Here is a 19,714-nt window from a genome sequence, read left to right as displayed (position 1 = left end):
CCTACACACCTCCCTACCTCTGTAACCTCCTCTAGCTCCTACACCCCCTCCCTATTTCTGTAACCCCCTCCAGCTCCTACACACATCCCTATCTCTGTAACCTCCTCCAGCCGGTACATCCCTCCATATCTCTGTCACCCTCTTCAGCCCCTACACACCTCCCTATCTCTGTAACATTCTCCAGCCCCTACACCCATCTCTATCTCTGTAACCTCCTCCAGCCCCTACACCTCTCCCTATCTCTGTAACCTCCTCCAGACCATTTGTTGCAATTGGAATGAGGTTGCCCAGGTGGACCTCAGTGAGTATGTTCCCTGATTGGGGGCTGTTAACCTGGGCCAAACAGGGAGCCCTGGCTGACAGATAGAAACAGGAGTGTCAGGGGTAATCCTCCCTCTAGGGACTGGTACTGAGCTGCTGGTCAATGTCCATGTACTGTGCATGTCCTTACAAAGGGTGACCTGATGATGGGGTACTGGCTGCTGTGGTGTTATTTCAGTGGCGACAGGAGTGGGATGTCGTTTTGGGTTAATCCTGAACGAGATGCTGAGAGACCGATTGGTGTGTGGGATTAGTGACATAACCACACAGATGTACCCACCCGCTGAAGCCCAACTGGACTTCAAACAGGACCTGAAACTAATGGGCCCAAGTAAAGGCAGAAACCAGGAGGTTGGAGAGTGAAGGAACCATCAGTTTGTGAAAATGGGCACCCCCCGGTTGTACCAATGGCGAAGCCTGATGGGTTGCTTCACCTTTGTGGGGATTTTAAACAAACGGTATCACAGTTGGATAAGCCCCCAGTTACCTCAGATAGAGACTTATGAACAAAACTGGCAGGGGGGGGTGCTGCCCTCAGGAAGCTGGGCATGAGCCATGTCTACCTGCAATTACGACTAGATGAGGAGTCCCAGATGTAGGCCACAATTAATATCCGTTTGGGTTTGTACTGGGATAAAAGATTTGGGTATCATCAGCCTGTGGCCTTTTCCAGCCGACAATGGAGGACACTTTACAAAGGTCTACCCCAGGTCGCCATTTATCTGGTCGCCATTTAAATGCTAATAGGCATTTGGACACAGCACATTTCTCCCAGGCCTTAGGAGGGGGTGCATGTGTGTTCCAAGTGAGCTACTAGGCTGCAGGGTTGACAAGACCATGTTACGCACACATTGGAAGATAAAGTGAGGGTGGTCAAAGGTGCCCCGGCTCCCATGTCCGTAACGGAGCTTAGGTTTTTCCTTGGGTTAGTGAATTATTCCAGAAAATTGATACATACCCTGGCCTGTGTCTTGACACCTGCTATTGAAGAAAGGGTCAACTTTAGAGATGGTCATGTAGCCAAGAAGTAGCCTTTTGAGGTGTAGAAGCTGGCTATTGTCATCGGTGGTGTTTTTGGCCCACTATGACCCCAAGCGAGACCTGGTGCTGACATGTGATGCCTCCCTGTACAGTATTGGGATACTATTGGCTCATTGGTGGCCCAATGGAGATGAAGGTCCAATTGTGTACACTTCCTGGATTTTCAGGTTGATCCCAGATGCAAATATGCCCAAATCGAGAAGGAAGGTTTGGCGCTCATCTTCGCATGAGAAAGTCCCACCGATATCTTCGCGGGCGTAAATTTGTAATAGCGATGGATCACAAACCCTTGCTGGGGCTACTTAAAGAAGACAAGGTAGTGTTGCCCGTGGCTTCTGGTCAAATTCAGCAATAGGCCCTTACTCTTAGCGTGTACGATTACAAGTTGGAGCACCGTCCAAGAGTCCAAGTGGCAAATGCGGGTGCATGGAGCTGCCTCCCACTGGCGGATACACCATCGGTGGTGCCACCACTGGAAGAGTCCATTCTGGTTTTTAAACTTTCCGGGCACCCTTTCGGTCATCACCAACAATATCCAAGTGTGGACCCAAAAAGATCCCGTCCTGGCAAAACTAAAACAGCTGGTGGTGATTGGGGGAATCCAAAACGGCCGTCACAACTAGAATTGAAACCTTTCAGGACCCGGAGACACCAGATCACCGTAGAGGATGGCATTTTATTGAGGGGGGCAAGAGTGATCGTCCCAAGTAAAAGTTGCTGCCAAATGCTGGCTAAACTCCAACAGGGTCATCATCCAAAATGAAGATGTCGGCAAGAAGTTATGTCTGGTGGCCCAGGATTGGATGCCAACATAGCTGTGTTGGTGTGGCACTGCCCAGAGTGCCGACAAAGGACAAAATTTACCGCCAGCGGCTCCCCCACATTCATGAGGATAGCCAGATAAACCCTGGTCTCAGTTACACGTCAACTCTGCTGGTCCTTTCATGGGCTCAATGTTCTGTGTCATTGTGGATGCATGTCATTGGGCAGCATGGTGGCTCAATGGTTAGCACTGCTACCTCACAGTGCCAGGGACCCAGGTTCAATTCCACCCTCGGGCGACTGTCTGTGTGGAGTTTGCACATTCTCCCTGTGTCTGTGTGGGTCCCCTCCGGGTGCTCCGGTTTCCTCCCACAGTCTAAAGATCCGCAGGTTAGGGTGGATTGGCTATGCTAAATTGCCTGTAGTGTTCAGGGATATGTAGATTAGGTGGGTTATAGGGGGATGGGTCTGGATGGGATGCTGTGAGGGTCAGTGTGGACTTGTTGGGCCAAAGGGTCTGTTTCCACACTGTAAGGATTCTATGATTCACTTCTGAAACGGTTGGATGCTCATTCGTCAAACTCAGGGATGATTGAAATAGCTGCGAGTATAGTTCGCAATATGTGGACTCCTAGAATTATTGGTCATGGACAATGGGATGTCATTGGCCAGCAGGGATTCAGAGTTTTCCCAAAAGTTGAATGGCATTTGGCATGTTCGGACAGTCCCATCGTCCAATGGTCTGGCGGGTGGAGCAGTCAGGATGTTAAAGGCAGGCCCAGAAGAGACAGCCTACAGCTTTGCTTGAGACCAAAGTGTCCCGAATCCTGTTTGATTACAGGACCAACCCTCACACAACTACAGGTTAGCTCCAGCAGAATCGCCAACGGGGAGAGGACTCTGCAACAGGTTAAGTCTGATATTCCTGATAGACCTGGTGAGAGGGGCATGGAGGGTGAAAAAGCATCAGGAACGCCAATGCTAGCCTCATGTTACCTCTAAGTGAGAGAGACAGTTGGCTTCAGGAGATAAAACTTGGTGTCAGTAGGATGGAAATGGCCCTGCGTGGGCATGAGGCAAGGTCAGGTCCTGTGAGGTGCAAAGTTGAGGCGGCTCCGAACAAACGTGGACCACCCGAAAGCTGCCACATCACAAATGGAGCAGGAGGCAAAACATACCCACCCACCCCCCTCAGGAACTGTGGATCGCACCCCCTCCACCCATCCAGCATTGGTGAAACCTCAGAGTCTGCGAAGGACGCAGTGTTGACACTATTAGCGCCCGAAGGCAAGGAGGAAATTCTTCGGGAGCAGGGGATGGGTTACAGTACAGTTCACGCTGCCTCAGAGTTGGAAGAACTGGACCTAGGGCGAAGGCTTCCCAGGGGAGGCACTAAGAAAAGGAACAGACCTACATCCTGGGACTTAGGCGATGTAGTGATTGGAACCAGATTGGCCAGGTGGATTTCATAGAATATGAGTTCCCTGATTGGGGCTGTTAACTTGGGCCAATCAGTGAGTCTTGGCTGATAAATAGAAACAGGAGTCTCAGGGATTTTTTACTTTGAACCAAGTGATTTTTTAAATAGAATCCCTACAGAATGGCAACGGGCCCTTCGGCCCGACAAGTCCACACTGACCCACAGAGCATCCTGTCCAGATCCATTCCCCTATAAACCCACCTAAGCTACGCATCCCTGAACACTACAGGTTATTTAGCATGGCCAATCCACCTAACCTGCACATCTTTGGACCGTAGGAGTAAACCGGTACAAACCTGCAGAGAACGTGCAATCGCCACACAGACAGTCACCTGAGGGTGGAATCGAACCCAGGTTGCTGGAGCTGTAAGGCAGCAGTGGTAACTACTGAGCCACCATAGCTGCTGGACTTGATAGTGAGGCAATGGCCTAGTGTTATTATCACTGGACTGTTAATCCACAAACCCAGATAATTGTCTGGGGATCCGGGTTTGAATCCCACCAAGGCAAATGGTGGAATTTGAATTCAAAAAATATCTGGTTTAAATGTGGTTGACTCTTATCTGCTGGATGGGCAGTAAATGCCCAGCGATGCCCTCATCCTGTGAATGAATTGGGCCCGGGTGGAGAAAACCTGAAGTATGTTATACTTTGGGTTATAGGGTGTTGTGTTATGTTATAGGGTGGCTCAGTGGTTAGCACTGCTGCCTCACAGCACCAGGGACCCGGGTTCAATTCCATCCTCGGGCACCTGTCTGTGTGGGGTTTGCATGTTTTCCCTGTGTCTGCGTGGGTTTACTCCCACAGTCCAAAAATGTGCAGGTTAGCATGGACTGGCCCTGCTAAATTGCCTGTACTGTTCAAAGATGTGTAGATTAGGTGGGTTATAGGGAAAGGGTCTGGGTGGGATGCTCTGAGGGTCGGTGTGGACTTGTTGGGCCAAAGGGCCTGTTTCCACACTGTAGGGATTTTATGTTATGTTTCTACATTAAGGGATTCTCCTCACTCCAGGGTCTGGCTCTGAGCTCTGGGTCAATGTCGTGCACTATGCACATGGAAATAAAGGGTGACTTGCTGACAGGATACAGGCCTCTATGGAGTTATGTCACCATACGTCATCCCTATACTTGTAACCTCCGCCAACCCATACACCCCTCCCTATCTCTGTAACCGCCTCCAACCCATACGTCCTCCCTATCCTTGTAACCTCCTCCATCCCTCTCTGTTTAACGCTTCACTACCCTCCATATCACTATATCTTCCTTGGAACCCTCCCTCAACTGGACATTGATCAGAAGTAATAGATAGAGTGGACAGCCAGAGACTTTTTCCTATGGTAGAGGTAGCTATTACAAGGGGGCATAGTTTTAAAGTGAGTGCAGGTAAATATAGGGGAGACGTCAGAGGTAGGTTCTTTACTCAGAGAGTGGTTGAGGTGTGGAATGCATTGCCGGAGAGGGTAGTGGAGTCAGCCTCATTAGGGACATTTAAGCGGCTATTAGATAGGCATATGGATGAGAGTATAAGGTAGGGGTGGAGGTTAGATAGACCTTAGATTTAGGGTAAAAGTTTGGCACAACATTGTGGGCAGAAGGGGCAGTACTGTGCTGTACTGTTCTATGTTCAACTGCTGGTCCCCATGACAACACAGTCCTTTTGCCCTGGTACCTTGCAGCCTCTGGCCTACTTTTCCCGTTGACTAAAAGGGAACGTGGCCTGGTTCAGGAGGGTAGCTTAGCTGCAGCTGACAAGTAGGTTTACAGCTATAGAAGCGGATTTCCTTTGAGAAGAGTCACCAACAACACAAGGCCCAGACTCTGCTGTCCCACAGACACAAAAGAATGGTCGCCTACTTTGTTTATTGTGACTGTCCCTTTCTTTTGTTTTATTTAGATCGGACAGGTGGAGCCCGATTCCTGGAATCTCTCTCACACTCACTCTCTCTCATTCTCTCACTCTCATTCTTATATACCTCCTTTGTCCCCTTAAAGTACAATCATGGGTTTAAAAAAAAAGACGCAAAACACTTTTTAATTTAATGGAGGAGAGCCGCGACAGCTGCTAACGTGAACAGTGAGGCCTAGTTTAGGCTGTCCCTCTCGCCTCTTATTCCCTCACTTTCACGCTCACTCCTTCCCTCTCTCTCTCACACAGTGGAGCCATCGTCAAGGTATTCCAGTTCAGTGCCGTTCTGCTTGAATTCCCGGTCCAGGAGAGAAGGACTTCTGCGGAAAGTGGCTGCGATCTGCTCAAAAGTCTTTCCCCGCGTCTCCGGCACCTTGAAGTAGGTGAAGCCAAAGAAACCGATCAGCAGAAAGGCGAAGATAAGGAAAACAAACGGGCCGCACAGCTCCTGGCGAAGGGAAAAGAGAGAGACTTACATTGTTGTATTACCCGAAGATATCCCAGTATGCTTTACAGACAGGGAAAGGGTTTGTTTTTCATTAACAGACTGCTATCCAACCATTAACTTTGACAACAAAAGACGCTGAGATGTTTGCAAAGGATTTATGGTAAATCTACAGTTTAGCACAAACAACAGTTTCCACCTTTCCCCCCCTGGGCCCATTCCCTACAGCTGACACGTTGTTACCCACTCACTTTGGGGGTTGGGTGGCTCATTTGGCTCTGTAGCTGATATGTGACGTTTCAATTCCCACCTGCAGCTCAGATTGCTGTGAGGGACTCAACCTCTCCCATTGCCTGAGGCACGGTGACCTATTGGTTAAAAATCAATCATCTCTTTCCTCTGAGAGACTGGGAATGTGCTCGCCCACTTGCCAGTGTGTCCCAAACCTCCTGAAGGCACTTTACATCGTTATCATTTGCACACTTTCCCACCAAGCTTTGTGTCATCTGGGAGCATGGACATATTCCATTTAGACCCCACTCCCAGATCATTGCTCTGTGTTGTCAGCAGTTAGGGCTCAAATATGGATCCTTGGTGTACCCCACCAATCACAGCATGCCTATACAAGCTTGATAATTTATTTCTACTCCCTACCTTTTAGCTAATCCTCAATCCACGACAGTACACTACCTCCTTTTCCCATTTGCTTTCATATTCAGACCAACCTCCTTTGTGGGGGAGGGGGCTGTTTTCCAACTGTTGGCTGGCCCAATCTAACTGCCCATCTCAAGTTACCCTGCTAAAGTTGGTGATGTGTCAACTCTTGGACTGTTGCAGACTGTTTGCTGTAAGGATCCCCAAAATGTCATGAGGGAAGGAATTCCAGGATTTTGACCCAGTGACACTGAAGGACGGTGATATATTTCCAAGTCAGGATGGTGTGTGGGTCAGAGCAGAAGGGAACCTACAGTGATGGTGTTCCCATATATCTGCTGCCCTGTCGTTCTCAGTGGTAGAGGTCATGGGCTTTGGAAATGCTGTCTAAGGAAGTTTGGTGAATTTCTGCAGTGCATTGTGTAGATGGCACACACTGCTGCTACTGAGAGTCGGTCGTCAAAAGAATAAATTTTGAAGGTGGTGAACAGAGTACCAATCAAATTCAATCAAACAGTGTCGAACTTCTTGAGTGTTGTCGGAGCTGCGAGTGCGGAGTATTCCATCACACTCCTGACTTGTGCCTTGTGGGTGTTGGACAGGCTTTAGGGAGTCAGGAGATGAATTATTTGCTGCAGGACTTCTAGCCTCTGGCCTGCTCTTGTCATCACTGTATTTATATGGTTAGTCCAGATCAGTTTCTGGTCAATGGTACTCCCCAGGATGCTGATAGTGGGAGATTTAGTGATGGTAATGCTATTGAATGTCAAGGGATGGTGGTTACATTTTCTCCTGTGGGAGATGGTCATTGCCTGGCATTTGTGTGGCGCAAATGTTATTTACCACTTATCAGCCTAAGCCTGGATATTGTCCAGAGCTTGCTACATTTGAACATGGACTGCTTCAGTATCTGAGGAGTCGTGAATGGTGATGAATGTTGTGCAATCATCAGTGAATATCCTCACTTCTGACCTTATGATGGAGGGAGGGTCATTGATGAAGCAGCTGAACATAATTGAGCCGAGGACACAAGTGAACAGGGAACACACACACACACACACACACATGCATACACAAACACACAGACACACACACACATACATAAACACACACATGCATATACGCACACTCACATATACACACACACACCCACATACACCAACACACCCACATATACACACACAGGCACACACGCACATACACGCGCGCACATACACACACACCCACACACACACACAGACAGACAGACACACAAAGACACAGACACACACACATACACACAGACACACACACTCACACACTTCCAGACGTACCACAATGTACTGGAACGTCATCGCCACAATGAAGTTCGAGGTCCAGTTGGCAAATCCAGCAATGGTCATCGCTGCAGGCCTTGGGCCCTGGCTAAAGAGTTCAGCCACGATGAACCATGGGATAGGGCCTGGGCCCACCTCAAAGAAGGCCACAAAACCAAAGATGGCAACTGTGCTGATGTAGCTCATCCACGGCAGCTTCTCCTGTGGGTGAGTAGGGAGTAGGAAATGAAGAGAGAAAGAGAATGTTAATGAAGTGCAGAGTTAAAGAGAGAAGGTCAAACACTCGGGGTGGGGGGCCCATCAAACACGGGACAGAATGTTGAAGACAGAGACAGAGAGAGAAAGAGGTCAAACATGGGGAGACAGAGAAGGTCACACATGGGGCGAAAGTGGGGTAGGTCAAACGCAGGAGAGAAAATGGTCACACAGATGAGAGAGAGAGAGGTCAAACATAAGGAGAGAGAGGGAGATGGTCAGTCGTGGAGAGAGAGAGAGAGAGAGAAGGTCAATCACAGTGAGAAAAAAGAGAGAGAAGATCAATCACACACAGAGGGAGAGAGAGAAAGTCAATCACAGAGAGAGAGAGAGGGAGAAGGTCAATCACACAAAGAGAGAGAGAGAAGGTCAATCACGGAGAGAGGGAGAGAGAGAGAGAGAGAGAGAAGGTCAATCACAGAGATACAAAGAGAGAAGGTCAATCATGGAGAGAGAGAGTGAGAGAGAGAGATAGAAGGTCAATTACAGAGATATAGAGAGAGAGGTCAATCACGGAGAGAGAGAGAAGGACAATCACACAAAGAGAGAGAGAGAAGGTCAATCACAGAAAGAGAGAACGTCAATCGCAGGGAGTGAGACAGAAGGTCAATCACAGAGAGAGTGAGAAAAGGTCAACATGTGGAGAGGTAGTGAGACAACATCAAACATGAAGAGAGAGAAGGCCAGACACAGGAGAGACAGAAGGTCAAACATGGGGCGAAACATAGAGAAGGTTAAACACAGGGAGACAGAGAGAAGAAGGTCAGACAAGAGGAGAAAGGAAAAACAGAAGGTCAAATACAAAAAGCGAGAAAAGGTCAAACACGAGGTTAGAGAGAGAAAGGTCAAACGCCAAGAGGGAAAGAAAGAGAGGTCAAAGAAAGGGAGAAAGTGAGACAGAATGTAAATTATGGAAAGCGAGAGATCAAAGATGGGGAGAGAGCAAGAGACAGTCAAACACAGGGAGAGTGAGAGAGACAGAAAGCCAAACACGAGAGACAGAAGGTCAAATATGGGGGAGAGAGATAGAGAGACCAAACAAGAGGAGAAAGAGAGGCAGAAGGTCAAAGAAAGGGTGGGAGGGAGAGAGAGAGAGAGAGAGAGAAGACCAAACAAAGGGAGTGAGAATGTCAAAGACAGGAAGAAAGATAGGAGTTCAAACACTGAGAGAAAGAGAGTGAAGGTCACACGTAGGGAGAGAGGGAGAATGAAAGTCAAACACAAGAGAGAGAGACAGTGAGAAGGGTAGGGGAGAGAGAGAGAATGCTAAACAGTGGGAAGAGAGAGTAAATGTCAAACAGGTCTGAGAAATACCATTGACAGATTGGACTGAAAGAATCTGCAGTAGCACTGGACGCTGGAATTATTGAAATGTTCATAAAAGGGAATCGGGTAGATACGTGGAGAAGAAACATTTTGAAGGGATATTGGGGGAGTGGGTGGAATGGGGAGTAATTGAACAGATCTTTCAAAGGGCAGGGAGAGGCATGCGGGGCTGAATGGCCCCCTCCTGAGCTGGAAGCTTCTCTGATAATTCAATAAACTAACACTGAGCAGGTACAAGTGCTGGATGGTGAACGGTCAGTGAGACGAGCTGTTACTCACCAGCAATGCCAAGGAAATGGTCATTGTGAAAGCACAACCACTCATTCCAGCCAATCCCAGCAGGTGGAGGGTCCTACGTCCCATTCTCTCCACCAGGAATAACTGCCGAGCAGGAAAATAGGGAGACAGCTTCAGTTCAAATCCTGTAAATTGTTCCAGACTCAAACCAGGGGACAAGTCACTGCATTGAGGGTGGGAGCATGGGAAAAATGATCAGGAGCAGGAAACTGAACTAATATTTCCTCCCTCTGTCCCAGGGTCACTGTGCAGTACACTGTTCCCATCAAACATTCGCAGCACAGTGACAGCACGGCATTGGATACAGAGTAAAGAGCTCTCCACACTTTTAAACTGGAAGTAAAGCTCTCTCTACACTATCCCCATCAAATACTCCCAGCACAGTGACAGCACAGCATTAGATACAGAGTAAAGCACTCTCCACACTTTTAAAATAGAAGTAAAGCTCCCTCTATCCTATTCCCATTAAACATTCCCAGCAAGGCAACATGGCATTAGATACAGAGTAAAGCACTCTGTAAACTTTTAAAATGGTAGTAAAGCTCTCTCTACACTATTCCCATCAAACACTCCCAGCACAGATACAGCATGGCATTAGATACAAAGTAAAGTACTCTCTACACTTTTAAAATGGAAGTAAAGCTGCCTCTACACTATCCCCATCCAACACTCCCAGCAAGGTAACATGGTGGCTCAGGGGCTAGCATTCCTGCCCCACAGCGGTAGGCACATGGATTGGATTCTAGCACTGGTGACTATCTGTATGAAGTTTGCACGTTCTCCTGGGTGCTCCAGGTTCCTTGCACAGTCCAGAGATATGCAGGTTAGGTGGATTGGGCGTGCTGACCAGGGATGTGCAGGTTTGTTGGTTTAGTCGTGGTAAATGCTGGGTTATGGGGAAAGCGTGAGGGGGCTTGGTCTGGGTGGGATGCTCTTCGGAGGATCGGTGCAGATTTGATGGGCTGAATACCCTCCTTTCGCACCGTAAGGATTCCACAATTCAATATACCTGCTGTCCTAATCTCCAAACTATTATTAATCCAGGAGCTCACGAGCACATTGCAGTCTGGGTGACCTTGCTGTGTGTGAGATGGGCTGCTATGGCCACTATGTTTTATTCTGAGGCAGAAAGTGCTTCGTCAGTGGAAAGCCTTTGGGTTTGTGCTGATAGGGACTACAGGGAGGCAAGTCTTGGTGAGAAGACAGGTCTCTGCTCCCTCACACACCCTATCTCTGGACTGAACGGAACGTCATTTCAGAAAGCCCCACATCGGAGCTAATGTTGGCCACCAGTGTGTGTGCTCCACAGAGTAAGTAGCATCTCGTATATACTCACAGAGACAACAGTGAAGGCAGTGTTGATGACCCCAACACCAATAGTGATATAGACTGGCTGCTGGATGCCCATACCAATGAAGATGCTGGTCGAGTAATAAAAGACCTAGCGGGTGGGGGAGAGAGAGAGAGACATTAACCGTTTTCTCAAAATCGTTTGGTGATTCAAAGAAAATAAGATGATTAGAAAGAGGAGCAGGAGAAGGCCAATCAGCCCTTCAATAACGACATGGTTGACCCGATTCTGGCCTTGACTCCACCAGATATCCCTCAATTTGCTTGTCAACCAAAAGATCTGGTTGACCCGATTCTGGCCTTGACTCCACCAGATATCCCTCAATTTGCTTGTCAACCAAAAGATCTGTCTCTCTCAACCTTGAGTTCATTCATTGTGTTATCGCTGGACTGTCAATCCAGAGACCCAGATAACATTCTGGGGACCCGGGTTCAAATCCCGCCACGGCAGATGGTGAAATTTGAATTCAATAAATATCTAGAATTAAGAATCTAATGATGACCGTGAATCCGTTGCTGATTGTCGGAAAAACCCATCTAGTTCACCAATGTCCTTTAGGGAAGGAAACTGCCATCCTTACCTGGCCTGGCCTACATGTGACTCCAGACCCACAGCAATGTAGTTGACTCTTAAGTACCCTCTGGGCAATTAGAGATGGGGCAATAAATGCTGCCTAGCCAGCGATGCCCTCATCCCATGAATGAATAAAGGAAAAAAAAATGACCCAGCTTCTCTGGGGAAGTGTTGCCAATGACCAATGACCCTCTGACAGACAGCATTTATCTTTACCTCTGGCCTAAATTATTTGCAAACTGTGCCCCCTAATTCCAGATTTCACCTACAAGTTGCCCTCCCAGCCACTCGCCATCCTGCCTTGAAAATATATCGCCATTCCTTCGGCGTCGCTCGGTCAAAATCCTGGAAATCGCTGCCTAACAGCATCATGGGTCAACTGATAGCACATGGACTGCAGCGGTTCAAGTAGGCAGCTTCTCAAGGAGCAATTAGGGATGGGCAATAACGGTCATGACGCCCACACCCCATTAATTAACAACAAATAGAATTGGCCCCAAGAGGGGAAAGATCCTCTCAGTGTCCAGCCTGTCGCATCCCCTCAGGAGCTTATACTTCGCAATAATATCACTTCTCATACTCTGTCATTTATTGCTGAAGGAATAGCGTATAAAAGTAGGGATGTTTTGCTGCCACAGTACAGGCATTAGTGAGACTTCACCTGGAGTATCGTGTACAGTTTTGATCTCCTGCTTGAGGAGGAATGTGGTTGCATTGGAGGAAGTGCAGAGGAGGTTCACTAGATTGATTCCAGAGATGAGGAGTTTGTCTTATGAGGAGAGATTGAGCAGTTTAGGCCTATCCTCCCAGGAGTTCAGAAGAATGTGAGGGATATAATTGAGGTGTATGTGATGCTGAAGGGCAATGGGAAAGTAGATGTAGAGAGGGTGTTTCCTCTTGTGGGGCAGTCTTGAATGGGGGTATTGGACACAGTTTTAGGATAAGGGGTGGCAGATTTAAAATGCAAATGATGAGGAATTGCTTCTCTCAAAAGTTTGTGGATCTGTGGGATCACTACCTCAGTGTGTGTTGGACGCTGGGACATTGAGTAGGTTCAAGGAGGATATGGACAGGTTTTTTTTGTTGGCAATGGGTTAATGGGTTACGGGGAATGAGCAGGAAAGTGGAGTTGAGGCTGTGATGATTGTATTACATGGCAGAGCAGGCTTGGGAGGGGGCTCTGAATGGCCTTCTCCTGCTCCTATTTATTATGTTCTTCTATTCTGTCAATCTTCCAAATTCCAGTGAGTACAGGGTCAAACAGCTCAAACCTCCCTCACAACATAAAGCCCCACATCAGAGGAAACAGGTGAATGAAACTTCTCTGAACTGTGTCCAATGTAAGTATATTCCTCCTTACATAAAGAGACCAAAACAGCGCACAGTACTGCAGGTGCGATCTCACCAATGCCCTGTATAGTTGCCAACTTTTGCACTTCATTCCTCGTTGCAATGGAGGCCATTGTGCTTTCCAAGTTATGCACTACACTTTCACATTAACTTTTTGTGATTCATTACAAGGACACCCCGTTCTCCCTGTGCAAAAGCATCACTCAGCTTCTCCCCGTCGAAAGCTAATGCTGCTTTACAACTCTGCCCAAAATACCTGGGCATCCTCACACATTCCCACATTATGCTTCCATCTGCCACCTTTTCAACCACTCGCCGAACACATTTTCCTCTGGGAGAGTCTTTGCTGTGGATTTTCGCAGTGACAGAAAGCTGAAAGCCTGAAGTCTTGCTTACCACAAACGTGGGATCTACTTTTCTCATGGGGTTGAGGGAAGAGAGGGTTGTGCTTCACATATGCACGGTTCTTGTATACAATTTCCAAAATAAATCAGCTGTTATCTCTATTCCTGTCCGATTCAGTCAATCTGAGGATCCCAAGCATGAAGTGTACAGATCAGACCTGGTCAATGCAGGTTTAAAACATTGCAGGAGCCTTTGGAAAACTGGTGAATCCATGCGGCTCTGATCCCAGGACATCTTTGGCGATGGTCGGGCTCCTTTTGAAATTGATAAAGTGGATGTGAATGTGTAAAATGTTGGTAAATGCGTCAGAATAGTCAAACACAGGTGTTAAAAAAAAAGCAACTATCAAACTGTCAAGTTATTTACAAGTCCTGCTCTTTGAATATTTGAAAGATGAGTGTTGAAAAACACTCTTTGTGGAGCACCTACGCTCGGTTTATGACAAACGACTGCACCTCCCAGTCACGAACCACTTCAACTCCCCCTCCCACTCCTTGGACGACATGTCCATCCTGGGCCTCCTCCAGTGCCACAACGATGCCACCCGAAGGCTGCAGGAACAGCACCTCATATTCCGTTTGGGAACCCTGCAGCCCAATGGTCTCAACGTGGACTTCACAAGCTTCAAAATCTCCCCACCCCCGACCTCATCCCAAAACCAGCCCATCTCGTCCCCGCCTCCTTGACCTGTCTGTCTTCCCTCAACTGACCAACTCCCATCCCAACTCCCTACCTACACTCACCTTTACTGGCTCCATCCCCGGCTCCTTGACCTATCCGTCTTCTCTCCACCTATCTGCTCCTCTATCCACCTTCCATCATCGCCTCCCCCTCTCTCTATTTATTATAGAGTCCCCTTCCCCTCCCCCCTGAAGAAGGGTCCAGACCCGAAACGTCAGCTTTCCTGCTCATTTGATGCTGCCTGGCCTGCTGTGTTCATCCAGCTCGACACTGTGTTATCTCAGACTCCAGCATCAGCTGTTCCTACTATCTCTGTTGAAAAACATCACTGTTTGCTATTTCATGTTGTCTGTTGACATAAGCCTTAGTGGTTCCATACTGAGGAGCGTTGGTTATCACAGGAGTATGACTGTGATTGACAACTCCAATGGTCGCATGCTCTGAAATATGACGAGAAATTCCACAACCGATTGTTGTGAAGGAACATTCACTTGGATTTAGTGTTTATTGCAGTGGCCATCAGGACAACTTGCAATTACGCAAGTAAATGAAAAGTTACATTTATATTGTACGAGAGTGCTGAATAGTTTGTAAGTCTGACTGGCAGAGGCATGACTGTGGAGAGTGCACCAGTTGATGATGACAAACAAACAACTGACAATATTCCTTTACAACCAAGCAAGTCGATTCTGATTGGTGAAGGCATTGTCCTGAGACATAAGCCAGAGAATTTTGTTGAGTTCAAAACAGTACAGTGCATGCACGCAACCTGTCCGTCTTCTCTCCCAACAATCTGCTCCTCCCACCTCACTGACCGATCCTCACCACTCCCTATCTGCACTCACCTATCGCCATCCTACCTACCTTCCTCAGCCCCACTTCTCCTCCCTCTCTTTATTTCTGAGTTCCCTTCCCCCTCCTCCTTTCTGAATAAGGGTCCCGACCCGAAATATCAACTTTCCTGCTCCTCTGATGCTGCCTGGCCTGCTGTGTTCCTCCAGCTCCATACTGTGTTATCTCTGACTCCAGCATCTGCAGTTCTTACTATCTCTCAGTGCATGTACATGGTTTTTTTTTCTGTCTGTAAGGAACAGAGTTCCATATGGTAGCTTCTAGTGCATGCAAGTGAACCACAGCAAACCCAGTGACAATCCTAAATTGGATGCAACATGATATTGTGTCGATTTAACATCTCTACATTATAGTACGTCATTTTTAGTGCAAATATGACGCTCAGTGTACAGAGTATACTGTATGCACAGAGCCCATCCAAAATGGATAACAGATGAATTTGTGAATTAGATGTAGGAATAAATGCCGGACAGTGAGAGTTGGCACTAAGTTCTCATAGGGGCTGGATGGGGCCATGGGTGGGTGCAGGGCCCTAGGTAGGCACAGAAGTTATGAGACTTCCCTATCTCTGTAACCTCCTCCAGCACCTACACGCCCTCCCTATCTCTGTAACCTCCTCCAGCCCCCTACACCTCCTCTTTAACTCAGTACCCTCCTCCAGTCCCCTACAGTCCCTCCCTATCTCTGTAACCTCCTCCAGCCCCTACACCCCTCCCTATCTCTGTCACCTCTTAAAGCCCCTTCAACACTTCCCTATCTCTGTAACTTCCTACACCCCCTCCCTATCTATGTCACCTCCTCAACCCCTTTCACCCACTCCCTATCTCTGTTACACCATCCAGCCACTACACCCCATCCCTATCTCTGTAACCTCCTCCAGCCCCCTATACCCACTCCCTATCTCCGTCACCTCCTCCAGCCCCTACACCCACTCCCTATCTCCGTCACCTCCTCCAGCCCCTACACCACCTCCCTATCTCTGCAATCTACTCCAGCCTCTACACCACCTCCCTATCGCTGTAACCTCCTCCAGCCCTGACAACCCTCCCTATTTCTGTAACCTTCTCCAGACATGACACCCCTCCCTATCTCTGTAACCTCCTCCAGCCCCTACAGCCCCTCCCTATCGCTGTAACCTCTGCCAGCCCCTAAACCCCCTCCCTATCGCTGCAACCTCCTCCAACCCTGACACCCCTCCCTAACTATCTAATCTCCTGCAGCCCCTACACCCCTCCCTATCTCTGTAATCTCCTCCAGCCCCTACATCCCCTCCCTATCTCTGTAACCTCCTCCAGCACCTACACCACCTCCTCTAGCCCTGACACCCCTCCCTATCTCTGTAATCTCCTCCAGGCCCTAATTCCCTACCTATCTCTGTAACCATTCAAACCCTCCACCACCTCGCTATCTCTGTAATCTCCTCCAGCTCTTACACCCCCTCCCTATCCCCATTGTAATCTCCTCCAGCCGCTACACCCCTCGTTATCTCTGTAATCACCACCAGACCCTACATCCCTCCCTATATTTGTATTCTCCTCCAGCCCCTGCACCCTTCCATATCTCTGTTACCTCCTCCAGCTTCTACACCCCCTCCCTATCTCTCTAATCTCCTGCAGCGCCTACACCCCTCCCTATCTCTGTAATCCCCTCTAGCCCCTACACCACTCGCTATCTCTGTAACCACTTCCATCCCCTACACCCCACCCTATCTCTGTATTCTTCTCTAACCCCTACATCCCTCCCTATCTCGGTTACCTCCTCTAGACCCTACAGCCCTCCCTATCTCTGTAACCACATCCAGTACCTACACCCGCTCCCAATCTCTGTAACCTCCTCCAGCCACTACACCCCCTCCTTATCTCTGTTGCCTCCTCTAGCCCCTACATACCCTCCCTATCTCTGTTACCTCCTCCAGCTGGGCTGGAGGACGTTACCCCTCCCTATACCTGTAACATCCTCCAGCCCACTACACCCCCTCCCTATCTCTCTTACCTCCTCCAACCACTGTATCTCTCCCTAACTCGAGAACCTCCTCCAGCCCTTACACCCCCACCCCATCTCTGTAACCTACTCCTGCCCTTACACGCCTCCCTATCTCTGTTACCTTGTCCAACCCTCTACACCTGTCCCTATCTCTGTCATCTCCTCTAGGTCCCTTCATCCATCCCCATTTCTGTTACCTCCTCCAGCCACTATATCTCGCTCTAACTCTATAACATCCTTGAGCCCTTACACAACCACCTCATCTCTGTAACCTCCTCCAGCCCCCTACACCACTCCCTATCTCTGTCATCTCCTCTAGGTCCCTTCACCCATCACTATCTCTGTTACCTCCTATAGCCCCTACACCCCCTCCCTATATCTGTAACCTCCTCCAGACCCTACATCCCCCCCATCTCTGTTACCTCCTCCAGCCTCTACATGCCCTTGCCATCTCTGTTACCTCCTCCAGCCCCCGACACCCCTCCCTATATCTGTAACCTCCTCCAGCCCACTACACCCCTCCCTACCTCTGTAACCTCCTCCAGCCACGACACCGCACCCAATCTCTGTAACCTCCTCTACAGCCTACACCCCTCCCTATTTCTGTACCCTCCTCCAACCCCTACACACACTCCGTATCTCTGTTACCTCCTCCAGCCCCTCCAAATCGCTGTAACCTCCTCTAGCCCTGAGACCCCTCACTATCTCTGTCACCTCCTCCAGTCCCCTACACCCATCACTATCTCTGTTGCCTCCTCCAGCCACTACACACCCTCCCTTTCTCTGTAACCTCGTCCAGACCCAGCATCCTCTCCCTATCTCTGTTACCTCCTCAAGCCACTATATCTCGCCCTAACTCTATAACATCCTCGAGCCCTTACACAACCACCTCATCTCTGTAACTTCCTCTATAGCCGACACCCCATCCTATCTCTGTTCCCTCCTCCAGTCCCTACACCCCTCCCTATCTCTGTAACTTCCTCTATAGCCTACACCCTCCCTATGTCTGCTACCTCCTCCAGCCCCGAAACCGCTCCCTATCTCTGTAACTTCCTCCAGACCCCTACACACCTCCCTGTCTCTTTAACCGACTCCAGCCTCAACACCCCTCCCAATCTCTGGAACCTACTCCAGCCCTGACACCCCTCCCTATCTCTACAACCTCCTCCAGCCCCTTCACCGCTCCCTATCTCTGTATCCTTCTCCAGCCCTGACACGCCCACCTCATCTCTGTAATGTCCTCAAGGCCCTACACCCCTCCCTATCTCTGTCACCTCCTCCAGCACCAACACCCCCGCCCTATCTCTGTAACCTCCTCCAGGCCTTACACCCCCAACCCATCTCTGCAACCTTCTCCAGCCCTTACATCCCTCCGTATCTCTGTTACCTCGTCCAACCCTCTACACCCCCTCCCTATCTCTGTCACCTCCTCCAGCTCCTTACACCCATCATTATCTCTGTTACCTCCGATAGCCCCTACACCCCCTCCCTATCTCTGTTAACTCCTCCAGCCCCTACACCGCCTCAAACTCGGTCACCTCCTCCAGACCCTACTTCCCTACCTATCACTGTAACCACCTCCAGCCCCTATACGACTGCCAATCTCTGAAACCTCCTCTATAGCCTACACCCCTCCCTATCTCTGTAACTTCCTCCAGCCCCCTACACACCTCCCTGTCTCTTTAACCTACTCCAGCCCCTACACCCTTCCCAATCTCTGGAACCTACTCCAGCCCTGACATCCCTCCCTATCTCTATAACCACCTCCAGTCCCTTCACCGCTCCCTATCTCTGTATCCTCCTCCAGCCCTGACACGCCCATCTCATCTCTGTAATGTCCTCAAGGCCCTACACGCCTCCCTAACTCTGTAACCTCCATCACCAACTAGACCCCTCCCTATCTCTGTTAACTCCTCCAGTCCCAACACCCCTCCCTATCTCTGTAACCTCCTCCTACCCCAGCACCCCTCCCTATCTGTTACTTCCTCCAGCCCCTACACCACTCCCTATCGCTGTAACCTCCTCTAGCCCTGACACTCCTCCCTATCTCTGTAACCTCCTCCAGCCCCTACACCACTCCCTATCGCTGTAACCTCCTCTAGCCCTGACACTCCTCCCTATCTCTGTAACCTCCTCCAGCCCCTACACCCCTCCCTATCTCTGTAACCTCCTCTAGCCCACATACCCCTCCCTATCTCTGTAAATTCCTACAGCACCTACACCCCTCCAAATGTCTGTTACCTCCTCCAGCCCCGAAACCGCTCCCTATCTCTGTAACATCTTCCAGCCCCTACACCCCTCCCTATCTCTATAACTACCTCCAGCCCCTACACACCTCCCTATCTCTTTAACCTACTCCAGCCCCTACACCCCTCCCTATCTCTGTAACCTCCTCCAGCCCCTTCACCGCTCCCTATCTCGGTATCATCCTCCAGCCCTGACACGCCCACCTCATCTCTGTAATGACCTCAAGCCCCTACACCCCTCCCTATCTCTGTAACTTCCTCTATAGCCTACACCCCTCCCTATGTCTGTTACCTCCTCCAGCCCTGAAACTGCTCCCTATCTCTATTATCTCCTCCAGCAACTATATCTCTACCTAACTGGAGAACCTCCTCCAGCCCTTACACCCCCACCCCATATCTCTGTAACCTTCTCCAGCCCTTACATGCCTCCGTATCTCTGTTACCTCATCCAACCCCCTACACACCTCACCA

The 19,714-nt window shown here is 49.3% G+C and overlaps 1 protein-coding gene across 1 annotated transcript in view; it reads right to left on the bottom strand.

Annotated features, from left to right (window-relative positions):
* Positions 1–5,607: 5,607 nt before the first annotated feature.
* The window catches only part of LOC109924526 (solute carrier family 2, facilitated glucose transporter member 4-like), a 28,715-nt gene continuing 14,608 nt past the window's right edge, over positions 5,608–19,714 (bottom strand). Inside the window, exons 7-10 of the mRNA XM_048620219.1 lie at positions 11,139–11,243; positions 9,785–9,886; positions 7,922–8,125; positions 5,608–5,957 (exon numbers count right to left, since the gene is read on the bottom strand). Of these exons, the coding sequence (XP_048476176.1) occupies positions 5,751–5,957; positions 7,922–8,125; positions 9,785–9,886; positions 11,139–11,243 (618 nt within the window). The 3' untranslated portion in view covers positions 5,608–5,750. The remainder of the gene's footprint in view (positions 5,958–7,921; positions 8,126–9,784; positions 9,887–11,138; positions 11,244–19,714) is intronic.

This window comes from Rhincodon typus, chromosome 45 (genome assembly GCF_021869965.1).
Source record: "Rhincodon typus isolate 14 chromosome 45, sRhiTyp1.1, whole genome shotgun sequence".
Lineage (NCBI taxonomy): Eukaryota > Metazoa > Chordata > Chondrichthyes > Orectolobiformes > Rhincodontidae > Rhincodon > Rhincodon typus.
Note: the sequence above shows the minus strand (reverse complement) of the source record. Positions and strands in the feature narration are given on the sequence as shown.